Consider the following 22,665-nt stretch of genomic DNA (forward strand, 5'->3'; position numbering starts at 1 on the left):
TACATCTTGTGAAAGGAATATTCTTTGGAACAAAAGAATTGATCAGCAGTGATTTAAATGACTGGTTATAACCTCTGTGAGGATTTTGACCACCTTATTACCATGAGAGAGTAGGGAACTATGAGATCACAATACTCTTTCAAAGAGATTAAACATCTCTATATCCATGAGGTTTTCCTTCTTTAGAGGAAATGGACCTATGAAAACTATACATTTCTTGAGAGAAATGAGGGGCTTGTTCAAGGAATGTCAAAAATGGGAAATTAAGGGCACTGCTGTGACTTCCAGGCAAATATTAGTATTTATTAATCCTTAATTTTAACCTTTTCCATTTAAAATGTTACCAGATGGTTCATTTTTATTTCCATTTTTAGAACATAAAATGGCATAAATATTGGTGTTTGCCCATCACCATAGGGAACATCTTATGAATCATATTTTTTCTTACTAATGAAAATATGTATGAATGAAAAATAAGTCTCTTGCTTTAAGGAGGAGAAGCTCTTGACATCTGTGCTGCAGGACTACACTCACTATAATGATTCCACAGCCTAGCAGACCATAAGCCTAATAAGAGAGACAAGAAATGAATTGTACTCTATCTGCTAACTGCATGCAGTCAAGTTGCCTTTCAGGTAGTTAAAGAGAGAAAGCCCTGCCCTGGAAGAGCATGCGTGCTGGCAGTAAGCACAGCAAGTAGGAGTCCTAATATGTGATGCAATATGGAACATGAGTGAATTGATAAGGTAGTGTACAAATAAACCAAGAGCCACTGTAAATGCTTTGAACATACTGTAGGAAATGCTGTTAAATCTATGCCTCCACTAAGAATAATTCCGTCTTGTCCATTCTCTCAGCTTTTCCAGGAAGATGACTTTCCAGAAGTCCGCTTTACATTGTAGTGACCTGTCTCTTGCTATTGGAACCCAGATAATGGAGTGTTTATCTAATGGAGACACTAGATAAACACCTTAAAACAGGAGATTTGAACATTAGTTTCTTTTCTCCCTATTGCACTAAAACAGAGTAGAATATTTGGATGGCTAGAATGCTCTCTACTCTACGTTAATTGTAGAGGTGGAATGCCATCCTTTCTATCTGAGATATTATCATATGGCTCAGTTCAACAGTTAATTAGCTTCCACAAAACCTCTGCAGCCATGGTGGCTAATCTGGATTCATTAGGCAAAATAGTCCTGTCCTCTCTGCCTTTCTGTTTGTAATAAGGCCGCCATGAAATATTACATTAAAATTCTCCATATCCTGCAGAATAGAGTCTCTGACCATGCACAGGATGATTGCCTGGCGTCATTCAGAACTGATAAGCATGTTGTGGGGAAAGAGCTGGTGCCCTAATGGGGAACATTCCATCCTTCCTGTTTGACTAATGGGTCCTAATACATTGCTTGATATTTAGGGGAACCTCTTGGTAGGCATTTGTTTGAAGGGGAATTTGAGTCATTAAGCTTCCAGGCTTACTTGTAGTACGTTATCTTAAATAGTACTGCTGCTCTTAGGGTGTAATGTTAACTTGAGTCAGGGACACCTAGAGCATATGAATAGGCCTACTCCCTTTTCAGCATTCATATCAATCTAAATAAATAGATAATCTGTCAATCAAGGAAGAGCATTCGGTCCCTGATCCAGCAAAGCAATTCAGCATGGGCATAACTTTATCCCCATTGGCTGATCAAAGTCCAAAAGATAAAGGTTTGGGGAGACAGTCCAAAACTAAAACAGTTATCAAGATCGTATATAGTCTTTTAAGGAACAGGGAAGCCCCACCTTACTGAGCTAGTCTCCCTCTAATTCTGAATCAACTGCCTTATATGAAGTTATTAACCAAGTGGGCGCACACAGAGATGATCTGGATGCTGCAGGTGTTTTTGTGTGTGTTTTTGTTTTCCCTTCAGATGCTTCATTTAAAACTGCTCTCCAGTTCAAGATCATGTGAGATTGGTCTCACAGTTCAGGGAATTGCACCTGTATTTTCCCCACAGTGGTTGAGCAAGGTCACCCACTCCCAGCTTCCCACTCCCCAGCCATTGCCTTTCTGGATGGAGACCTGTGCCCCTTAACCTTTTAACTGGGGTATTCCCAGGGTGCACAGTTCCCTGCCTTCACTGATAGGTTGCCCAAGGACATCTGCTTCCTTTCTCTTCAGAGACTGATAACAGAGTGATTGTCAATAGTTATAAGCTGCCCCACAGCACTTCCTATGCAAGCCTACTTTATTCTTAAGGTAAAAAGCATAATAGAGAAAACATATTAAAAACAATAAAAAAAACCTGCACAGTTTCTAATAAACTTACTAGAATTAATCCATGGATTCTAGCAGGCCCAGTCCTTCCAACCCTACCCAAAGGGCTTGGGTCCTGTCCATTTGCTAGGTCAGGAAGAAGGCCCTGACCCAATTTAAAGCAAGACTATTTATCAAAAAACCCTTTCTTTGTCTGTCAGTCTCTGGAGAGTCCAGTTTGAACTAGTATGTGTGCACCAGTGGCTTCTCTGGAGATGTTATAACCTGAGTGAATTGGTCTAGTTGTCGTCCCCACCCGCTCTCCTATTTACCCTTCCCCTGGAAATACATACAATTCCACAGTTGTTTTCAATGCAACAAACTCATGTGGGGCTCCCAAAGCAGCCCCCTACAGCTCCTGCCTCTGTGGTTCTGCAGCCCTTTAGCGTGAGCAGACCCTGCGGAGGGGCTGGACCCCACATGGGAGAGGAGAGCAGGTGCTCTGGCTGGTATAGCACCATAATTTATAGGGACAGGGCTGATTACAGGTCAGTAAAGCCTAACTTTAGTACCAGGCAAACTGGTTGAAACTATAATAAAGAACAGATTTATCAGACACCTAGATGAACACAGTATGTTGGGGAAGAGTCAGCACAGCTTTTGTAATGGAAATCATGCCTCACCAATCTACTAGATTTCTTTGAGGGGGTCAACAAGCATGTGGACAAGAATGATCCAGTCAATATAATGTACTTGGACTTTCAGAAAGCCTTTGACAAGGTGCCACACCAAAAGGCTTTTAAGCAAAGTAAGCAGTCATGGGATAAGAGGGAAGGTTCTCCCATGGATCAGTAACTGGTTAAAAGATAGGAAACAAAGGATAGGAATAAACTGTCAATTTTCACAATGGAAAGAGGTAAATAGTGGGGTCCCGCAAGAATCTGTAGTAGAACCTGCGCTGTTCCACATATTCATAAATGATCTGGAAAAGGGGGTAAACAATAAGGTGGTAAAGTTTGCAGACAATACAAAATTATTCAAGATAGTTAAGTCCAAAGCTGACTGCAAAGAGTTACAAAGGGATCTCATAAAATTGGGTGACTGGGCAACAAAATGGCAGATAAAATTCAGTGTTGATAAGTGCAAGGTAATGCACATTGGAAAACATAATCCCAACTATACATACAAAATGATCAGGTCTAAATTAGTTGTTACTATTCAAGAAAGAGATTTTGGAATCATCATGGATAGTTCTCTGAAAACATCTACTAAATGTGTAACAGCAGTCAAAGAAGCTAATAATGTTAGGATCCATTAGAAAAAGGATAGATAAGAAGACGGAAAATATCATAATGCCATTCTATAAATCCATGGTGCACCCACACTTCGAAATCTGTATGCAGTTCTGGTTGCCCATCTCAAAAATATATCAGAATTGGAAAAGGCACAGAGGAGGGCAACAGAAATGATTAGGGGTATGGAACAGCTTCCATATGACGAGAGATTAGGGTTAAAATTTAGGATTAAAGACTGGGACTTTTCATTTTAGAAAAGAGATGGCTAAGTGGGATATGATAGAGGTCTATAAAATCATGATGATGTGGAGAAAGTGAATAAGGAAGTGTTATTTACTCCTTCCTATTGCATCAGGGGTCACCAAACAAAATTAATAGGCAGTAGGTTTAAAACAAACACAAGCAAGCACTTCTTCACACAACATACAGTCAACCTGTGAAACTCATTGCCAGGAGATGTTGTAAAGGCCAAAACTATAATTGAGTTCAAAAAATAATTAGATAAATTCATTGACAAGAGGTCCAACAATGGCTATTAGCCAAGATGGTCATGAATGCAACCTCATCCTCTGGGTGTTCCTAAACCTCCAACTACCAGAAACTGGGACTGGATGACAGGGGAAGGATCACCTGATAATTGCTCTGGTCCATTCATTCCCTCTGACACATCTGGCCACTGACAGAAGACAGGATACTGAGCTAGCAGGACCATTGGTCGGATCCAGCATAGCCATTCTTTTGTTCATTCAAAAACTGGCATAAGGATCACAGTCTCTACTATACTGGCCTATCAAAATCCCATTCATCTGGGCAGTAAGCACTGCAAACCATCACTAGTGTATCATACTATACACCCTAGTATGTATCACGGTGTCATTTGTCTTCTTTCTTTTAGGATCACATTTCACACATTCTCACGCTATCAGTCAAGCCCTGCAAAACCTAGACATACTTTTTTTGCTGAAATGTGATCTATAAACTAGGAAATCTCCATGTAAAAAATATTTTGCCAGTGAAAACATTCAGTGTCACAAAAAGTGAGCAAAACAAACTGGAAAAATAAATACCACATTTATAAAGCAGACTCTGACAAACAAAATAAGAGAGAACTACTAAAGAAAAAGACTTTTTTGTAGATGCCTCAGGATGTTGCTGCCTGCCAAACACAGTCAGTCCCCAATTTACAGGTAATTGCACACAGAGCAAGATTAACGGGTGTACAGATGTTAACAGTGATTCCACTTCCTAAGGAAGCACAAACTGATTATCATTCATTCCAAACCCTACTGTCTTGGCACAAAATCACAGCTACTAATAACTATTTTTGTCTGATTGTTTTATGTGAAATAATTTTCACTAAAAGAAGTCTTGAAACCTCATACAAGACACTGCCCCAATATATAAGTTCTGGATTCTTTTGCTACATTATTTTAACTACTTTGGTATTCAGAAACATTGCTTCATTTTTATGCATTCTAGCTAAGCCATCATCTCCTAGCCAGTTATCTGGTAAAACAGATTTTAAAATAAGATCAGCAATTTGTTATAGGTACATTCCAGTTTATTAGACAGGTTTTGTAAACTCCATACTAATAGATTTTTCTCTTCATGATTGCCTAAACAACATAAGAGTTCTATCAATAAAAACTCACTGTTCCATGACCTTAGAATTTCAATACATGTCTACAACAATCTTTTTCATTTGCAAACATTTTAAATCAGACTTTTAGCACTGTCTCCAGAGCATTACACTACTGTAGGTCTTTCTGAACTAGGGATTGGCAAACCCAGTGAAAGTCAACTTTGGATGTTAACCCGAAAATGTGGTGAATCCTAATCTTAACTTGAATTCCTCCCTGCACTCTAGGGCTTGGGATCCCAGAGCCCAGTGATCCTCTGACCCAGCAGGCACAGCATGATGACATTTGCCTCATTGCACTATGTTGCTGAATTGGAACTTGCAAGAGTTTGGGTTCAGTTCAAGAGGCAGGGATTAAGGTGGGTTCAGATTCCCAGCTGAACCACTTGCTCAGCCTTTTCCTGTGGCTTTTTAAAGGGTTCTGTAGACCGAGATACCGTAGGCATACTATCTTGTGCTGTGATTCCCAAAGCCAGAGCATTAGGCGTGATGACTTTTTTTTCTAGCTGTAAACAATGACTGGGGTTTGCTGAAAACAGCACTTTTGAACATTTTTGTCGGTTTCCAGACACGTTATAGGACAAAGTAGAATCAGTGAGTTAGACGAAGCACATCCATAAAGTTACATTATCCACTGACCTCAATGCAAACTGACAGATGGCTCCTTTTGTATTTTTTTTTAAAGCCGTCTTCACAAAAGAGACTGAGGCAGCTCCTGTGTAAGGTGACAGCACAGGTAGCTTTGCAGTCACTCAGTCCTTTAGCCCAGCAAGAAGCAATAGACTTCAATTGTGATCCAGCAGTCACCATAAATGACAGAAACATCAGCTTGGAATGAGCGGGTCATTTGGGGCATTATCCTCTTGCAGTAACACAATTATATATAACATAACAATGCAGTTTTCCCTCTTAAGTTCTGAGTTTTCATTATAGTACCTCTTATAACATTTAGACATATTTATAAGTCCATAGTCAAAATTAATTAATAGTTGAATCAAAGTCTCAACCCAGTCTCAACAATCAAGGTCTCAATTGTTTTAAGAAGGAAGTTTGAATAAATATCTGCATGGTAATTTTTGAATGCAAGAAAAACAAAACAATCAGCATCTCAGTTTTTAGATGCTTTCTTCAAGCTAACAAAAATGTTTTGTTTTAAAGGGGAGAAAGAAACTACCTGCTTATTCATGGTCTATTAATCATTTGAAAAGGAAAAACTAAAACTGATAAATATATTCTATCCAGTTTGCAATGGCAGTAACTACTTTTTGGAATTTATTTGCTGGATTATCAAAGCAATGTTGTCTAGTACCTAGAGAAACATATTGGGAGTCTGGACTCCTGGATTGTATTTCTAGCTCTGCCACTCCCAAGCTGTGACCTGTGGTAAATCGTTTAGCCTCATTGTGGCTCATTATGCCCTTCTATAAAATGGGCATCAAACTATTTGCCTGTTTTAAAGAGGTGTTGCTAAACTGTCACAGGGCTTCATGGCCAGGGAAATAGAAGGGGTAAATAACAGTCTGTATCCAAACTCTGCATGCACTGCATAGTGCTTCCATTGCAAGATGTGGTTACAGCATGCAACTGAGGGTGAATAAAAATAACAGAGCATATTAATAGCAGTGTATAGAGGCAGTAAAGCCACATGGCAAAGTGACTCTCCCCAGCATACAGAAAGCAGCTTGAGTTTCTAGCTCCTTACTCTTCCAGTAATGCAGTTAATATATACCACTAATTGTGTCTGAATCAAACGCAAACATTTCCAGGGCAAAACATGGCATCTACTTTGCAGCAGCAGCAGTACCACAGTATTTAGGCTGGAAGAGGGATTAATATCGGTTTTCTTGCAGAAAGTGCCATGAGCTTTTTAATGAATGTAACAGTCAGGCCTCTGTTTTATTTCACATCTGAAATACGGCACCTCTCATTCTGCACTGTGGCTTCCAACTCTATTCCAAGGCACTGATATCAGAGCTGCAGAGAATCCCTGAGTGAAGGAGTGCCTGTGTACTATGGTGATTGACACTTCGTTGACACAATAAACTAAAACTAGGATCTAGAATAAATAGCCAATGAGAGAAAAACCTATTGTGATAAGTAAGATACGCAATCTGCTTAAAAGAGGTCCTGCTTATGACTGCCAGCTTCCTGGAACATGTTTAGATTGCCACTAGAGCAACAGGAACTGGTTACAGGACCCAAATAGGATACAACAGCTTAATAGTGACAAAAACCAAAGTGCATGGATTGGGGATCAGGCTGGCGTATGTGCAGAGAGTGAGGTAGGCACAAAGGAGAAGAAATGGGTTATGAAGGTGGAATGGCACAAATAATAAAAGCATTGTACTGCTTTACAGCCAGGGGAAAAACCATTTTCTGCCTAATAACTGCTGGAGAAATTGGGAGCAGAAATAGTATTTTTATGATAATTTAACAACTGTCTAAAAAGTCAATTGAAAAAAAATCCATAGGATAGATCCATGCAGTTTCATGCACCATGGAGGGTTCTGTGTATTGCTCATAAATATTGTCATTCCAATCTGGCATACCATCCCTGTCTCTAAAACAGGAAACTATAATATTCCTGTTAGGGACAGATCCATTTAAATTTTGCTTCCCTGGAATCTTTACCAGGCAGTTGTGCTATGCAGCCCCCAGCTGTTAAGCAGTCATTCCATTCCCAAGAATAAAGTCTCTGCTTCTGCCCAGCTGAGTTGCCTGAATCACCATAATCATAATGTCACACAGGACTCACCTGAACATGTTTAATGAAGAGGTATACGGGATTTGGTGGGAGAGATTAAACTGTCAGCCACAAAAGAAAAAAAAACAGGAACTGAAAATGGCCCAAAACATTCCAACAAGAATAGCAATTGAGTAAGAAAGTGCACATTTATCTCTCTCTGTAGCTGTGTTGAACTCTACCTTGTGTTGAAGTCCTGAACTGTCCAAAGAAAGTGAAAGGGAGAAAGTAATTTTAATTTAACGAACATGTGATGTAAAATTATTGTTAAAAAAAAAAGCATAGAACAGAGTCACAAAATTATTTTAAGTGAGTTTGCCTAAATTAAAAGAACTGGTGATTAAGGGTTTTCAAGGCTCCTAGTGAGGTAAGAGTTGTAGCAACAAAGTAAAGTGTAATTAAAACAAGATGAGATTCATGCATGGGACAACTGGATACTTTGCTTCGATTGCTCAATTTCAGTGGAGTGAGAGTGTCAACACTTCTGGAGACATCGCTTCATGACCACAACTGTCTCCACCCCACACAAGCACATATGCATGTACCATCTCACCATTAAGCTTTCTTCATCCTTATCCAGAAAATTGTTCTGACCAGACATGACAAGGAGAGAGACCCAGATGGCATTATTATCTTTGTGGGCTGTGCCCTGAGAAACTCCTGAGATGTAAACCTAAGGGTATGTCTACACTACGAAATTAGGTCGAATTTATAGAAGTCGTTTTTTTTGAAATCGGTTTTATATATTCGAGTGTGTGTGTCCCCACAGAAAATGCTCTAAGTGCATTAACTCGGCAGAGCGCTTCCACAGTACCGAGGCAAGCGTCGACTTCTGGAGCGTTGCACTGTGGGTAGCTATCCCACAGTTCCCGCAGTCTCCGCTGCCCATTGGAATTCTGGGTTGATATCCCAATGCCTGATGGGGCTAAAACATTATCGCGGGTGGTTCTGGGTACATATCGTCAGGACCCCGTTCCCACCCTCCCTCCCCCCGTGAAAGCAAGGGCAGACAATCATTTCGCGCCTTTTTTGTCTGCTGCCAGCCAAAGATGTAAAGGATCGATGGAGTGAGTCAGAACAAGAAATAGACCAGATTTGTTTTGGACTCATTTTCCTCCTCCCCTGTCTAGATCACACTGCAGTCAGTCACAGAGAAGGCGCAGCGAGGTTAATCTAGCCATGTATCAATCAGAGGCCAGGCTAACCTCCTTGTTCCAATAACAATGATAACTTTGGTGCACCATTTCTTATTGGAACCCTCCGTGCAGTCCTGCCTGAAATACTCCTTGATGTACAGGCACACCCTTTGTTGATTTTAGCTCCCTGAAGCCAACCCTGTAAGCCGTGTCGTCAGTCACCCCTCCCTCCGTCAGAGCAACGGCAGACAATCGTTCCGCGCCTTCTTTCTGTCCGGACGCCATACCAAGGCAAGCATGGAGGCCGCTGAGCTCATTTTGGCAATTAGGAGCACATCAACCACCACACGCATTATCCAGCAGTATATGCAGCACCAGAACATGGCAACGCGATACCGGGCGAGGAGGCGACGTCAGCGCGGTCCCGTGAGTGATCAGGACATGGACACAGATTTCTCTGAAAGCATGGGCCCTGCCAATGCATGCATCATGGTGCTAATGGGGCAGGTTCATGCTGTGGAACGCCGATTCTGGGCTCGGGAAACAAGCACAGACTGGTGGGACCGCATAGTGTTGCAGGTCTGGGACGATTCCCAGTGGCTGCGAAACTTTCGCATGCGTAAGGGCACTTTCATGGAACTTTGTGACTTGCTTTCCCCTGCCCTGAAGCGCATGAATACCAGGATGAGAGCAGCCCTCACAGTTGAGAAGCGAGTGGCGATAGCCCTGTGGAAGATTGCAACGCCAGACAGCTACCGGTCAGTTGGGAATCAATTTGGAGTGGGCAAATCTACTGTGGGGGCTGCTGTGATGCAAGTAGCTCAAGCAATCAAAGATCTGCTGATATCAAGGGTAGTGACCCTGGGAAATGTGCAGGTCATAGTGGATGGCTTTGCTGCAATGGGATTCCCTAACTGTGGTGGGGCAATAGACGGAACCCATATCCCTATCTTGGCACCGGAGCACCAAGCCGGCGAGTACATAAACCGCAAGGGGTACTTTTCAATAGTGCTGCAAGCTCTGGTGGATCACAAGGGACGTTTCACCAACATCAACGTGGGATGGCCGGGAAAGGTGCATGACGCTCGCATCTTCAGGAACTCTGGTCTGTTTCAAAAGCTGCAGGAAGGGACTTTCTTCCCAGACCAGAAAATAACTGTTGGGGATGTTGAAATGCCTATATGTATCCTTGGGGACCCAGCCTACCCCTTAATGCCATGGCTCATGAAGCCGTACACAGGCAGCCTGGACAGTAGTCAGGAGCTGTTCAACTACAGGCTGAGCAAGTGCAGAATGGTGGTAGAATGTGCATTTGGACGTTTAAAGGCGCGCTGGCGCAGTTTACTGACTCGCTTAGACCTCAGCGAAACCAATATTCCCACTGTTATTACTGCTTGCTGTGTGCTCCACAATATCTGTGAGAGTAAGGGGGAGACGTTTATGGCGGGGTGGGAGATTGAGGCAAATCGCCTGGCTGCTGGTTACGCGCAGCCAGACACCAGGGCGGTTAGAAGAGCACAGGAGGGCGCAGTACGCATCAGAGAAGCTTTGAAAACCAGTTTCATGACTGGCCAGGCTATGGTGTGAAAGTTCTGTTTGTTTCTCCTTAATGAAACCCCCCCCCGCCCCTTGGTTCGCTCTACTTCCCTGTAAGCTAACCACCCTCCCCTCCTCCCTTCGATCACCACTTGCAGAGGCCATAAAGTCATTGTTGCTTCACATTCATGCATTCTTTATTAATTCATCACACAATTAGGGGGATGACTACCAAGGTAGCCCAGGAGAGCTGGTGGAGGAGGGAAGGAAAATGCCACACAGCACTTTAAAAGTTTACAACTTTAAAATTTATTGAATGCTAGCCTTCTGTTTTTTGGGCAGTTCTCGGTGGTGGAGTGGCTGGTTGGCCGGAGGCCCCCCCACCGCGTTCTTGGGCGTCTGGGTGTGGAGGCTATGGAACTTGGGGAGGAGGGCGGTTGGTTACACAGGGGCTGTAGTGGCAGTCTGTGCTCCAGCTGCCTTTGCTGCAGCTCAACCATACATTGGAGCATACTGCTTTGGTCCTCCAGCAGCCTCAGCATTGAATCCTGCCTCCTCTCATCACGCTGCCACCACATTTGAGCTTCAGCCCTCTCTTCAGCCCGCCACTTACTCTCTTCAGCCTTCCACCTCTCCTCCCGGTCATTTTGTGCTTTCCTGCACTCTGACATTATTTGCCTCCACGCATTCGTCTGTGCTCTGTCAGTGTGGGAGGACAGCATGAGCTCGGAGAACATTTCATCACGAGTGCGTTTTTTTTTTCTTTCTAATCTTCACTAGCCTCTGGGAAGGAGAAGATTCTGTGATCATTGAAACACATGCAGCTGGTGGAGAAAAAAAAGGGACAGTGGTATTTAAAAAGACACATTTTATAAAACAGTGGCTACAGTCCTTCAGGGTAAACCTTGCTGTTAACATTACATACATAGCACATGTGCTTTCGTTACAAGGTCGCATTTTGCCGCCCCACACCGCGTGGCTACCCCCTCAATCCTCCCCGTGGCTTACAGCGGGGAACATTTCTGTTCAGCCACAGGCAAACAGCCCAGCAGGAACGGGTTCCTCTGAGTGTCCCCTGAAGAAAAGCACCCTATTTCAACCAGGTGACCATGAATGATATCTCACTCTCCTGAGGATAACACAGAGAGATAAAGAACGCATGTTGTTTGAACGCCAGCAAACATACACTGCAATGCTTTGTTGTACAATGATTCCCAAGTCCGTGTTACTGGCCTGGAGTGGTAAAGTGTCCTACCATGGAGGACGCAATAAGGCTGCCCTCCCCAGAAACCTTTTGCAAAGGCTTTGGGAGTACATCCAGGAGAGCCGCGAATGCCAGGGCAAATTAATCCTTTCACATGTTTGCTTTTAAACCATGTATAGTATTTTAAAAGGTACACTCACCGGAGGTCCCTTCTCCACCTGCCAGGTCCAGGAGGCAGCCTTGGGTGGGTTCAGGGGGTGTACTGGCTCCAGGTCCAGGGTGAGAAACAGTTCCTGGCTGTCGGGAAAACCGGTTTCTCCACTTGCTTGCTGTGAGCTATCTACAACCTCATCATCATCATCATCTTCTTCGTCCCCAAAACCTGCTTCCGTGTTGCCTCCATCTCCATTGAAGGAGTCAAACAACACGGCTGGGGTAGTGGTGGCTGAACCCCCTAAAATGGCATGCAGCACATCATAGAAGCGGCATGTTTGGGGCTCTGACCCGGAGCGGCCGTTTGCCTTTCTGGTTTTCTGGTAGGCTTGCCTCAGCTCCTTAAGTTTCACGCGGCACTGCTTTGGGTCCCTGTTATGGCCTCTGTCCTTCATGCCCTGGGAGATTTTGACAAAGGTTTTGGCTTTTCGAAAACTGGAACAGAGTTCTGATAGCACGGATTCCTCTCCCCATACAGCGATCAGATCCTGTACCTCCCGTTCAGTCCATGCTGGAGCTCTTTAGCGATTCTGGGACTCCATCATGGTCACCTCTGCTGATGAGCTCTGGATGGTCACCTCTGCTGATGAGCTCTGCATGGTCACCTGCAGCTTGCCACGCTGGCCAAACAGGAAATGAGATTCAAAAGTTCGCGGGCCTTTTCCTGTCTACCTGGCCAGTGCATCTGAGTTGAGAGTGCTGTCCAGAGCGGTCACAATGGAGCACTCTGGGTTAGCTCCTGGAGGCCAATACCCTCGAATTGTGTCCACAGTACCCCAAATTCGACCCGGCAAGGCCGATTTAAGCACTAATCCACTTGTCGGGGTGGAGTAAGGAAATCAATTTTAAGAGCCCTTTAAGTCGAAAAAAAAGGCTTCATCTTGTGGACGGGTGCAGGTTTACATCAATTTAATGCTGCTAAATTCGACCTAAAGTCCTAGTGTAGACCAGGGCTAAAAGGTCTAGACCCTCTTAAGTTGAAGCTTTGTAGCTAGCTAGTCAGTATTTTGTGAGATTCTGTGTATTTTAAAGGGAAGTGGTTCAAATATTGTGGAGCAAAAACTGGTCCATGGTTAATGTTGCATTCTACTTTCCATTGTAAGCCCAATGGTGCCTCTTCCCCACTAAAAAATATACTTTTCAATCTCCCCTCAATTAATATAATTTGAAATCTCTTAGAAGATAAAACATGTTATAACTAAAATGTAATAAGAAAGCATTAATACCTATTTTCTATGTCCTAGATCTTTAAAATAGATATCTGAAAACATTTGAGTAGGTGCAAAAATTGTCCACTGGTTACACATTCCAAAATTTAAGAGGAAAGGATTTAACTATATATTAAAAGTTAGTAAGTACCAAGCAACGAATGTCAGAAGGAATGTTAAAATTCCTGTTATGTCCTCAGATATGATGGTGATATGAATAGCTACATAGATAGGCTCTTCAGGGGTTCTCATGAGTCTTAGGAAGATTTCAAGAGTATGATGAGCTTGCCATCCTGCTTGGTCATCTAAAGAGTCTCAGTGCCCACTCCTACAAATCTTGGGCCTAGTCAGTACCTTGAGCATCTCAATGTTGGACATTATTATGTAAGGAAAGACTACTTTAGGCACTTTTAGAAATTTCTAAAATGTATTGGTGTCTCTGGCCATTTAAGATCGAGCTCTGGCCCTGTTTCAGGTTCAGTCCAAAATCAAGGTATTCTGGGGTTTATTGTTATAGTAGGGGAATGATAGGTTGGGAAGCAGTGCATACTGGGAAGGATGACAGAGATGTATAATTTTGCCATTTCAGAAAGAGGTAGGAATGGAAGGTAATAGGGCAAGCTGTTGAGTCTCTCCAGACAAGGTGCCTGGGAGGGGTTTTAAAAGAGTCTTATAAAAGACAACAATCAAAGAGTTGGGTAAAGTACCCTGAGGAAAGGTTGGTGTTGTGGGCTAGAAAGCCAGAGGCTCAGTGGGAGGGTAGAGAAAGACCTCAAAAGATTAGGCGATCCTCTTAAGAAATTCACTGCTTATGGTTTTCCACCAAAAGGCTGTGAAGAAGCCGAATAGTAAAGGTTGATTGGGAGTCCGTGCATGGAAGGGTGATGATTTGTCTTGGTGAAAGACCATTTGTGAGCCCCTGCACCAACAAGTGGAGGTTTAAAGGACTTCTTTTGGACTTTTATTTTGCTGGACTCGTTCCTTCAGAAAGGATGGAGTATATTTCGTTAAGCCAGAGATCTAGACTACTCTACAAAGGAAGGGGGAAACTGAGGCAGTAGCTACATTTGCTACTGAAGAGGTAAGCCACTGCTACAGTTATTTACCAGTTTCCTCTTCCTTGGTGTCCTGTAGGACTCATGGTACTAAGTCAGTGATCGGGTGGCATCGTTTAAAAAAAATAGTATCATAATACTTTTAAAACTCTAAAACACGTCTAAAATAGTTTTCAATTAAAACGTGGGATAAACAGAATACATGAGAGGATGATGTGCTACTGTAAAGGCAATATTAGCACTCATGGTTTTGCCTCTTCCGATTAATGTGGTTAAAATCTAGTTTAGCTCTGTCTACACAGGCAAGGGCAAATAGTATGCTCACGTGGTTGGGAGATTTCCATGTTATAATGTTCCCTGAAAGAGAGTCATATTGCCTTTGTAGCTGTCATTCTTATATCAGATTTATATTTCCTTTTGTCATGGCAACACCCCATTCCGTTGCTATTGAAGGCTAATTTCATGTAAATTACCCAGAAGAATTGCCTTGTTTTGTTTCCAATGAAATAGCAACAAAATTCAACCTTGTGTGGGGCATAAGTCATTCAGAACAGGGACTTCAGTGTTGTGATTTCTTAAACTCCCTTAATTGCACATGCCCCCATTCTTCTGGTTTTAATGTGTTTGCTTCACAGAGACAAAGCACACAGTAACTTATCTTACAGCACCAGCCGAATGTACTTCATTTGTGATGTATCTCGCTGTCTTTGTATTCAGATAAGCCTTATTAGTTCTGAGATATCTAGGTTTGTGCAGATGCTTGAAGCAAACTAAATTAATAAAATTCAGGAGAGTGGTTTTCAAATGAATCTTGAAAGCAAATCAGAATAGGAATCAGGCTCACAAATATGCACAGACAATTCTGAAAGGCTACATTACCTTCTGTTGCTGATTCTCAGATGTATATTGTCCTCTATCTTATTACAGAACATATCAGCATTTTGCAGCTCTAGCATTCTATAAACAGAACATTACACGGTTTGAGGATCTTGTTTTTTACAAACAAGGCTATAAGATTCCTTTAGTGTCAGAATGTCACCCAATGTGATGTGCGTATGGTGTTTTTGTTTTGCGTTGGACAGCTGTGGAAGTGCAGATTTTAACTTGACAGAGAAAGAAAATGAAAGCCAATTAGAGAAACTTCTGGAAAAAGGGGCATCTGTGAAGATGCACGTTAAGTGTGTGAGGGGGAGAGATGAATGTACTGAGTCCATACCCAATGCTGAACAGATAATATTAATTTTGTGGGGTTTGGTTGTATCAATTATCTGTTGCCGCCTTAATCTATAAGACCTCTTTCTGAATCTGTCAAAACAGTCGATAAAGGAGAACCAGGTGCCGTATTTATTTGGACTTTCACAAAAGTCTTTGTCAAAGTCTGTCACTCAAAATTTTAAAAAAATTGAATAGCCACAGGTTGAGAAACTGGCTAAGCAAAATATAGGAATAAATGGTCAGCTTTCATCATCGGAGGTTAGCACCATGTTACCACAAGGTTTCATGCTAGGACTAGTGTTTAACATTATTAATTATATGAAAAAGGAGGCAAAGGCATGAAAATTGCAGAAGACAACATTATTCCAGTTAGTCAAGATTAAAGAAAACTGAGAGAAACTTAAGAGGCATGTAACAAAGCCAGGTGAATAGGCAACATGATGAATGCTGACAAATGCAAGACAATGCACATTGGAAGGAATATTTTGTACTACTCATACTGTTTCCTGCAGGGGTGGGCAAACTTTTTGGCCTGAGGGCCACATCGGGGTTCCGAAACTGTATGGAGGGCCGGTAGGGAAGGCTGTGCCTCCCCAAACAGCCTGGCCCCCACCCTCCTATCTGCCCCCTCCCACTTCCCGCCCCCTGACTTCCCCCCTCAGAACTTCTGACCCATTCAACCCCCCCTGCTCCTTGTCCCCTGACCACCCCCTCCCGGGACTCCCCACCCCTAACTGCCCCCCGGGACCCCACCTCCTATCCAACCCTCCCTGCTCCGTGTCCCCTGACTGCCCTGCCCCCATCCACACCCCCACCTCCGACAGGCCCCCCGGGACTCCACGCCTATCCAACCCCACCTGTTCCCCGTCCCCTGACTGCCCCCCCCGAACCTCCACCCCATCCAACCGCTCCCTGTCCCCTGACTGCACCCCAGGGCTCCTGCTCCTTATCCAACCCCCCGGCTCCCCGCCCCCTTACCATGCCACTCAGAGCAGCAGGACTGGCAGCTATGCTGCTGCGCTGCCCGGCAGGAGCTCACGGCCCCGCCGCCCAGAGCGCTGGCAGCATGGCAAGCTGAGGCTGTGGGCAAAGGGGGGCAGCAGGGAAGGGGCCTGGGGCTGGCTAGCCTCCCGGGCCGGGAGCTCAAGGGCTGGGCAGGATGGTTCTGAAGGCCCTCATAGTTTGTCCACCTCTGGTTTACTGGGTTCTAAACTCACTAACAAAGGAAAAGTCCTGGGTATCATAGGGAACAGCTGAATGAAGACTACTGCTCAACATGGAATGACAGTCAGAAAAGCAAACAGAAGTTTAAGATGCAGAAAGAGCAGGATGAAAAATAAGGTGCTCAATAGGCAAAAGACACACCCCTATGGAGTGTATTTAGGCCACTCAGCACCTCACAGAAAGTGTTCAACATCTCAGTGGTTTGGCCCACAACTTACCAGTCTTTGTCCATGGTTTTTATTATGTATTTTAGGATGCAAAGTTAGACCGCAAGTAGGTATAATGTGTAGCCATAATAGTATTTCTTTTCGCCCTTGTAGAAGTGTAATAGGACATACTTAATCCCTTGCCTATATAAGTGTACTGGAACCAGTGGTGTCATGCACCAAAATGATCAGAGGGCTTTATGAAATACCAAAAAAAAAGATACAAACCACTCAAAAAATATTTAAAGTAGCATTTTAAGGTCTCTCATAAACCCATGCATGCTGCAGTGTCTGTGTACATTGAAGGGGTCACCCTCTACTCTGAATGTCCTGCTTTTTGACAGGCAAGAGAAAAATCTGGACTGAGCCTCATTCACATGCAACTTTCCCTTGCCCCACACAGATGGGGGAGTCAGTTGCATAGGCAGTGGCATTCTAGCCCTGGTGAATTCACAATTGATTTCATAGTTGTGATCCATGCAGATGAAGGGGAGGGGAGTGGCAGACTTGGACCAGGGAGTAGTTGGGGTACGGGTAGGTCCAGAGGGGCCACATCATCCTCTCACCAGCTCTGTGGAAACGATCCAAAAAAGGTAACACAACCTAAACTTGGATGGCTTTTGTTGCGTCCCGAGAACCTCCCCACTTCGGCCCATGGAGAGATGCATGTAGCTACACTGCCGGCTCTGTCTGCTGCAGGTGTGGCCTCCTGCAGCTCCCATTGGCTGTGGGAGAGGGACAGAGACACCATCATTAGTTGCCGGGCAGAGTCAGCCATGGAGGCAGCATCACTTTTTTCCACAATGAATATAAACAAGTCAAAATACCGAACACAACTATCTGTTGCACCTCTTGCTGCAATCCTGAAGGTTTCAACTGCTCAGTCACTGAGGTCAAACATCAACAAACTGGCAGAACTGAAGCGTTGCCAGGTGTCTGGCAAACACTAAAAACTCTCTGGCAGGCGAAGAATTGTATAAAGTTGTAGGACAGTTTTATTATTTCGAAGAAATTTGAAATAAAACATACAATATAAATGTGGTTTTTTTTCTGAACACCATCTTCAGTGACATTATTGGCCCGCTGGGAGGATTTGAGGACTGGCACTGGCCCTAAGGTAAATTGAGTTTGAGACCCCTATTTTATGGGGATGCAACTCACTCAGAGACTTTAAGGCCAGAAGGGACCCTTCTGATCATCTAGTCTGACCTCCTGCACATGGCAGGCCAATGAACCTCACCCACCCACTCCTGTAATAGGTCCATAACCTCTGGCTGAGTTACTGAAGTCCTCAAATCATGGTTCAAAGACTTCAAGTTACAGAGAATCCACCATTTACTCTATTTTAAACCTGCAAATGATCCATGCCTCGTGCTGCAGAGGAAGATGGGAAAACCCCAGGGTTTCTGCCAGTCTGGCCTGGGAGAAAATTTCTTCCAATCCCAAATATGGTGATCAGTTAGACTGTGAACATGTTGATGAGACTCACCAGCCAGACACCTGGGAAAGAATTCTCTGTAGTAATTCAGAACCCTCCCCATCTGGTATCCCATCTGCAGTCGTTGGAGATATTTGCTAATAGCAATCTTCAGGCCCCTCCAAGCTACCTGAGCAAACACCCATGCAAGAAAAGGAAGTGGCTTCATTGTTCTGTTGACTATCCTAAGCTCATCCTTCTATGCAGCATTACTGGTTACAGGCATTAGTAGTTTATGTAATGTTGTGTATTCAGAATTCATCCTACCTTCTGAATATATTAATAATGCCCAGTTAGCTGTGTGTAACTAGAGAGCCTAAGCAGACTTGTTACTAAGCCTGTCTTTGCAGATATGTCACTCTGGCTTCTGAAAGATCGGGGACATTTTGGGGCCCTGAAGGAGATGCATTGTTCAAAAATTGGACTGCATATAATATTTTACTATATGAAGCAAAACTCCAATTTCAAAATTCAACTGCATCAAAACTATGGAAAAACAACATTAGCAATCAAGTAAAAAAAAATGGGAGCTTCACAGTGAGATGCCAATTGAAATAATTAGCTGAATTTTTACTGTATCTGGTTAATTAAATCCCCATTCAGCAATTGCACTGAAGTATTAGAAAAACAAACTGCATGAAGCCATCTGTCTAATTAAATCATGCTCCTAACTGTGTTTAATTCCAAAGAGGTTTACCATTTATTTAATACACCACCATCCAAAACATGATAAGATTCCAAGTCAGGGTTGTTGTTTTTTTACTTTGTGTCATTTATATCATCTAGTCAAAGCATGGACAGGTTAATGACTCTTTCTTTCTGCTACACAGAACCTGAAGCGTGTGGCAGAGACATGGATGGATGAGTTTGCAGAGTACGTTTACCAGCGGCGGCCCGAGTACAGGCATCTCTCAACAGGCGATATCTCAGCCCAGAAGGAGCTACGCAAGCACCTTAAGTGCAAGGACTTCAAGTGGTTCATGGCTGCAGTGGCATGGGATGTCCCTAAATATTACCCTCCTGTGGAGCCCCCACCTGCTGCCTGGGGGGAGGTAAGGAATACCCAAGCTAGACTAAATTTAACTGCATGTTCCATCTTTATTGCAAAGCAATTTGGTAGATCACCGAATTTCATATGAAGTTACTGAAACTTTTTACATTATAACAAAGCCCTTATGAAATGAGGTTTGGCTCCTATTACTAGTGGTGTCATTAAGGGAGCTTGTAGTGATTGGAATGATCTATGAAACAGCCACTAAAATAAGAAACTGACATGTCTGATGTCTATGGCTGTTCCCGGTATAATCCCTTATAATCTTCCGTGCACCATGATGTGCATGCACAACAAGGACAGGAGGTTCAGAAAGAACAAATAGTCATTACAGCATATTACAGGATGGCTTTCAGAATCTGATTTTTGACAAGGGAAGCCTGAGGTCAGTGCACATTTTTATATGTGTTATTACAAATTACATGCATAAATTAGGTATTCGTTAGGTACCTATCTAGTGTTTTGTCTGGTCAGATTTGCACATGCAAATGTAAATATGCAACAATGAGTGGGGTTCTTTTCCTAAAAAAAATTGGCCCATCTTGCCTCATTCTATGTTCTGATAGTTGGCTTTAGTTAGTGGTATCACAGCTGGAGTTTAAACAAAAAGGAAATAAGGAGCCATACTTTAATATTATTATGCCATGCTGGGGTATGTGTTAGCAGGTTGCTGGGGTGCTTCTCAGATGCATTCTGCCTTCAGATTTATTCCTCTTAACATATTGGGGGAGCACACCAATAGCCTACTAATGCACACCTTGTGGCGACAGGTTGCGTTATGTATTAGAAATAAATTAATACACAAGGGCTGTAGAGAAGGAATATAATTTATATGTCTTGTTGGAAAAATTGCACTGGCCTTTTGCATCTTCCACTTTAAAGGAGAGATGCAAAAGATTTTTTTTCTTTTTGATTATGATTTGTAAAGAAGGCTTGACTTTTTAACATATTTTTCTGTCTTTTTTTTTAAGAACTTCGGAAGTATCAGTAATGTCAATTTTAGCCTTCCCTGGTTTTGCTAGAGGACTTCTTGGGGCTCTCAGATTATAAGATTTTACACATGAATTGAAGGAATGAAAGGGTTTAAATTGGAACAAATGTTTTTGGTGAAATCCCCTAAACCTCCAGGGGTCCCCATTATGCCAGGATATTCTCCAGGAGGGGAGATCTAGCCACTTTTTGGTCCCTTTCTCTTAAGAACATTTTAAAATAAACCAATTTTTTTACATATTGTAGCAGGATTTTTAAAATAACCTCTCAGATTACAGTCACTTGGGCCTTTGCACTCTTATTTTAGCCCCCAACTACAGTACCTCAAAGTACTTGATGGTGCCAGTGCCTTGACATATGCAAACTCCTGACACTGTGAATTCCCTCATTTTCGTTTCATAAACTTCATTTGAACTGGTTATACCCAGAGGCAATAGAAAATTAATAGAAGAAGTCAGGAAAGACCAAAGTTCAGTAACTCCTCCATGTCCCTCCATCAAAACCCACACTCAGACACATCTCTGCAGCTGCAGGACTTTGAACATGTGATATATACCTACCTTGCTCTATTGTACAATCCTCACTCAGTGTTCCAGAGAGGCAAAAAGGACCATATCCAGACCTGTGAGATTCAGATATTCATGCTTTACACAATTAATACACATTTTACATGATGCACTGTCTGGAGTGGCTCACGACTGTGCGTGCCAAGCTCAGGGCAGACTGTCAAAAAGCAGGGCAGACACCCCAAACTGGTGGTATGTTCTATCATTAGATTTCGCCAACCCAGTAATTAATGTCAACTCCTGAATCATTATAGCAGTCTTACCATGGAGTTACAGACAGACCCCTTGGGCTCGCTAGTCTATTTTGCCACCCAAGTAAGCTGGATTTAGTAATAAATGGTCACTTACATGAAAAATCATAAAATATTCTGGTTGCTCCCAGTCCCAGGAGACCAGTCACTTACCCCAGGTCTTGGACCTTGGATCTCACAGCAAAGACCATGCTGGTAGCCAATTCTAAACTAACTAAGGATTTATTAACTAGGAAAAATAAATGAGAATTATTTATAGTTTACAGCAAGCAAATAAGTTTCAGTCTACATTTCAAAAGGTGACGGTTATAGTAATCTGTAAGTTCTAAATGTCTTTCAGGGCTAACTCTTGCCAGGCAGCATGGGGATCTCTTTGCTTATGTTTAGGAATCTTTGCCCCTCAGAGTTCAGACAGCATGGAAGAAAGATTCAGTTTCTCCTGTCAGGGATTTTTATCCTCTCTGGTCCAGAGTCCAAAGTTATGGGCTGAGTTATGCATCCATCTCTCCTTCCCGGAAGGAGTTAGGAATGCAATCAACAAAGTCTCTGTCCTTTGATGCTACACAATACGTCATTTGCCTTCAGTAGGCCATGGACAAACACTTTACCTTAATCAATGCTTCTTTTCCTGTTTGGTGAGTTAAAAAATTACAGAGGTTTATAGTGCAAACACTCAGTATAACTTTATACCATGGGCTGTAGGGATTATAAGTGAGATAAATATTTGCAGCAGTCTACCAGCATTTCATAAAATCTGAACACATCTTTATCAACTTAACATCTAATATCTATTTTGATAATACTAACACCCTGTAAGCAAGACTGGTTTCCTGCTATGCATTTGTGAGTATTCAGTGAGGGCCTTGGCATGAGCTGGCACCTGGTCTGATATGATATTAAGGTGTTTTTAAAATGAATCATGGGGACTGTGTATCTTTTTTCCTATTAAAAATACCCCCAGACACCACAGAATGGAACTGAGACCCAAAGGCTCTCCCATTCCCCTAAAAATATGTTCCATCCGTAAACTAACCTTAGCTGAAGTTTTTTTCCTGCTACTCTATATTTTTTTGAGACTTTCCCATTCCTGGAAAGTTTTAATTAATTTGTCAGCACTTGCAGAGACTTTGAACAAACTTAAAGGCCAATGGCTGTTATAATTAGAAATTGAAGGAAGGAAAACAGATTGCTCCTTATTACTTTAGAAGAATTGAGCAGCCAGAAAAACTTCACTGGCTATGCATATCAAGAATCTTTTATGGGACATCTGTGCCAAGATGGACTGTCATTCACTGCCTTCTCCACTTGTACTTGGAAAGGATTTACATCTGCTTCCCTGTGCCAATCTGAGACAAGGTAAACAATGAAGTCCTCAGACAATCTGTGGCTCCAGCATCTTAATACCTAGTGAATGATG

The 22,665-nt window shown here is 42.8% G+C and overlaps 1 protein-coding gene across 4 annotated transcripts in view; it reads left to right on the plus strand.

Annotated features, from left to right (window-relative positions):
• The window catches only part of GALNTL6 (polypeptide N-acetylgalactosaminyltransferase like 6), a 935,360-nt gene that overhangs the window by 876,011 nt on the left and 36,684 nt on the right, over positions 1–22,665 (plus strand). For all 4 annotated transcript variants that reach the window (XR_012158633.2, XR_013635712.1, XR_013635713.1 and 1 more), the window contains one exon: positions 19,221–19,442. Coding sequence is in view for 1 of the 4 variants with exons in the window: in XM_073341635.2 (XP_073197736.1) it covers positions 19,221–19,442 (222 nt within the window). In the remaining 3 variants the exon portion in view is untranslated. The remainder of the gene's footprint in view (positions 1–19,220; positions 19,443–22,665) is intronic.

The sequence above is a fragment of the Lepidochelys kempii genome, chromosome 4 (assembly GCF_965140285.1).
Source record: "Lepidochelys kempii isolate rLepKem1 chromosome 4, rLepKem1.hap1, whole genome shotgun sequence".
NCBI lineage: Eukaryota > Metazoa > Chordata > Testudines > Cheloniidae > Lepidochelys > Lepidochelys kempii.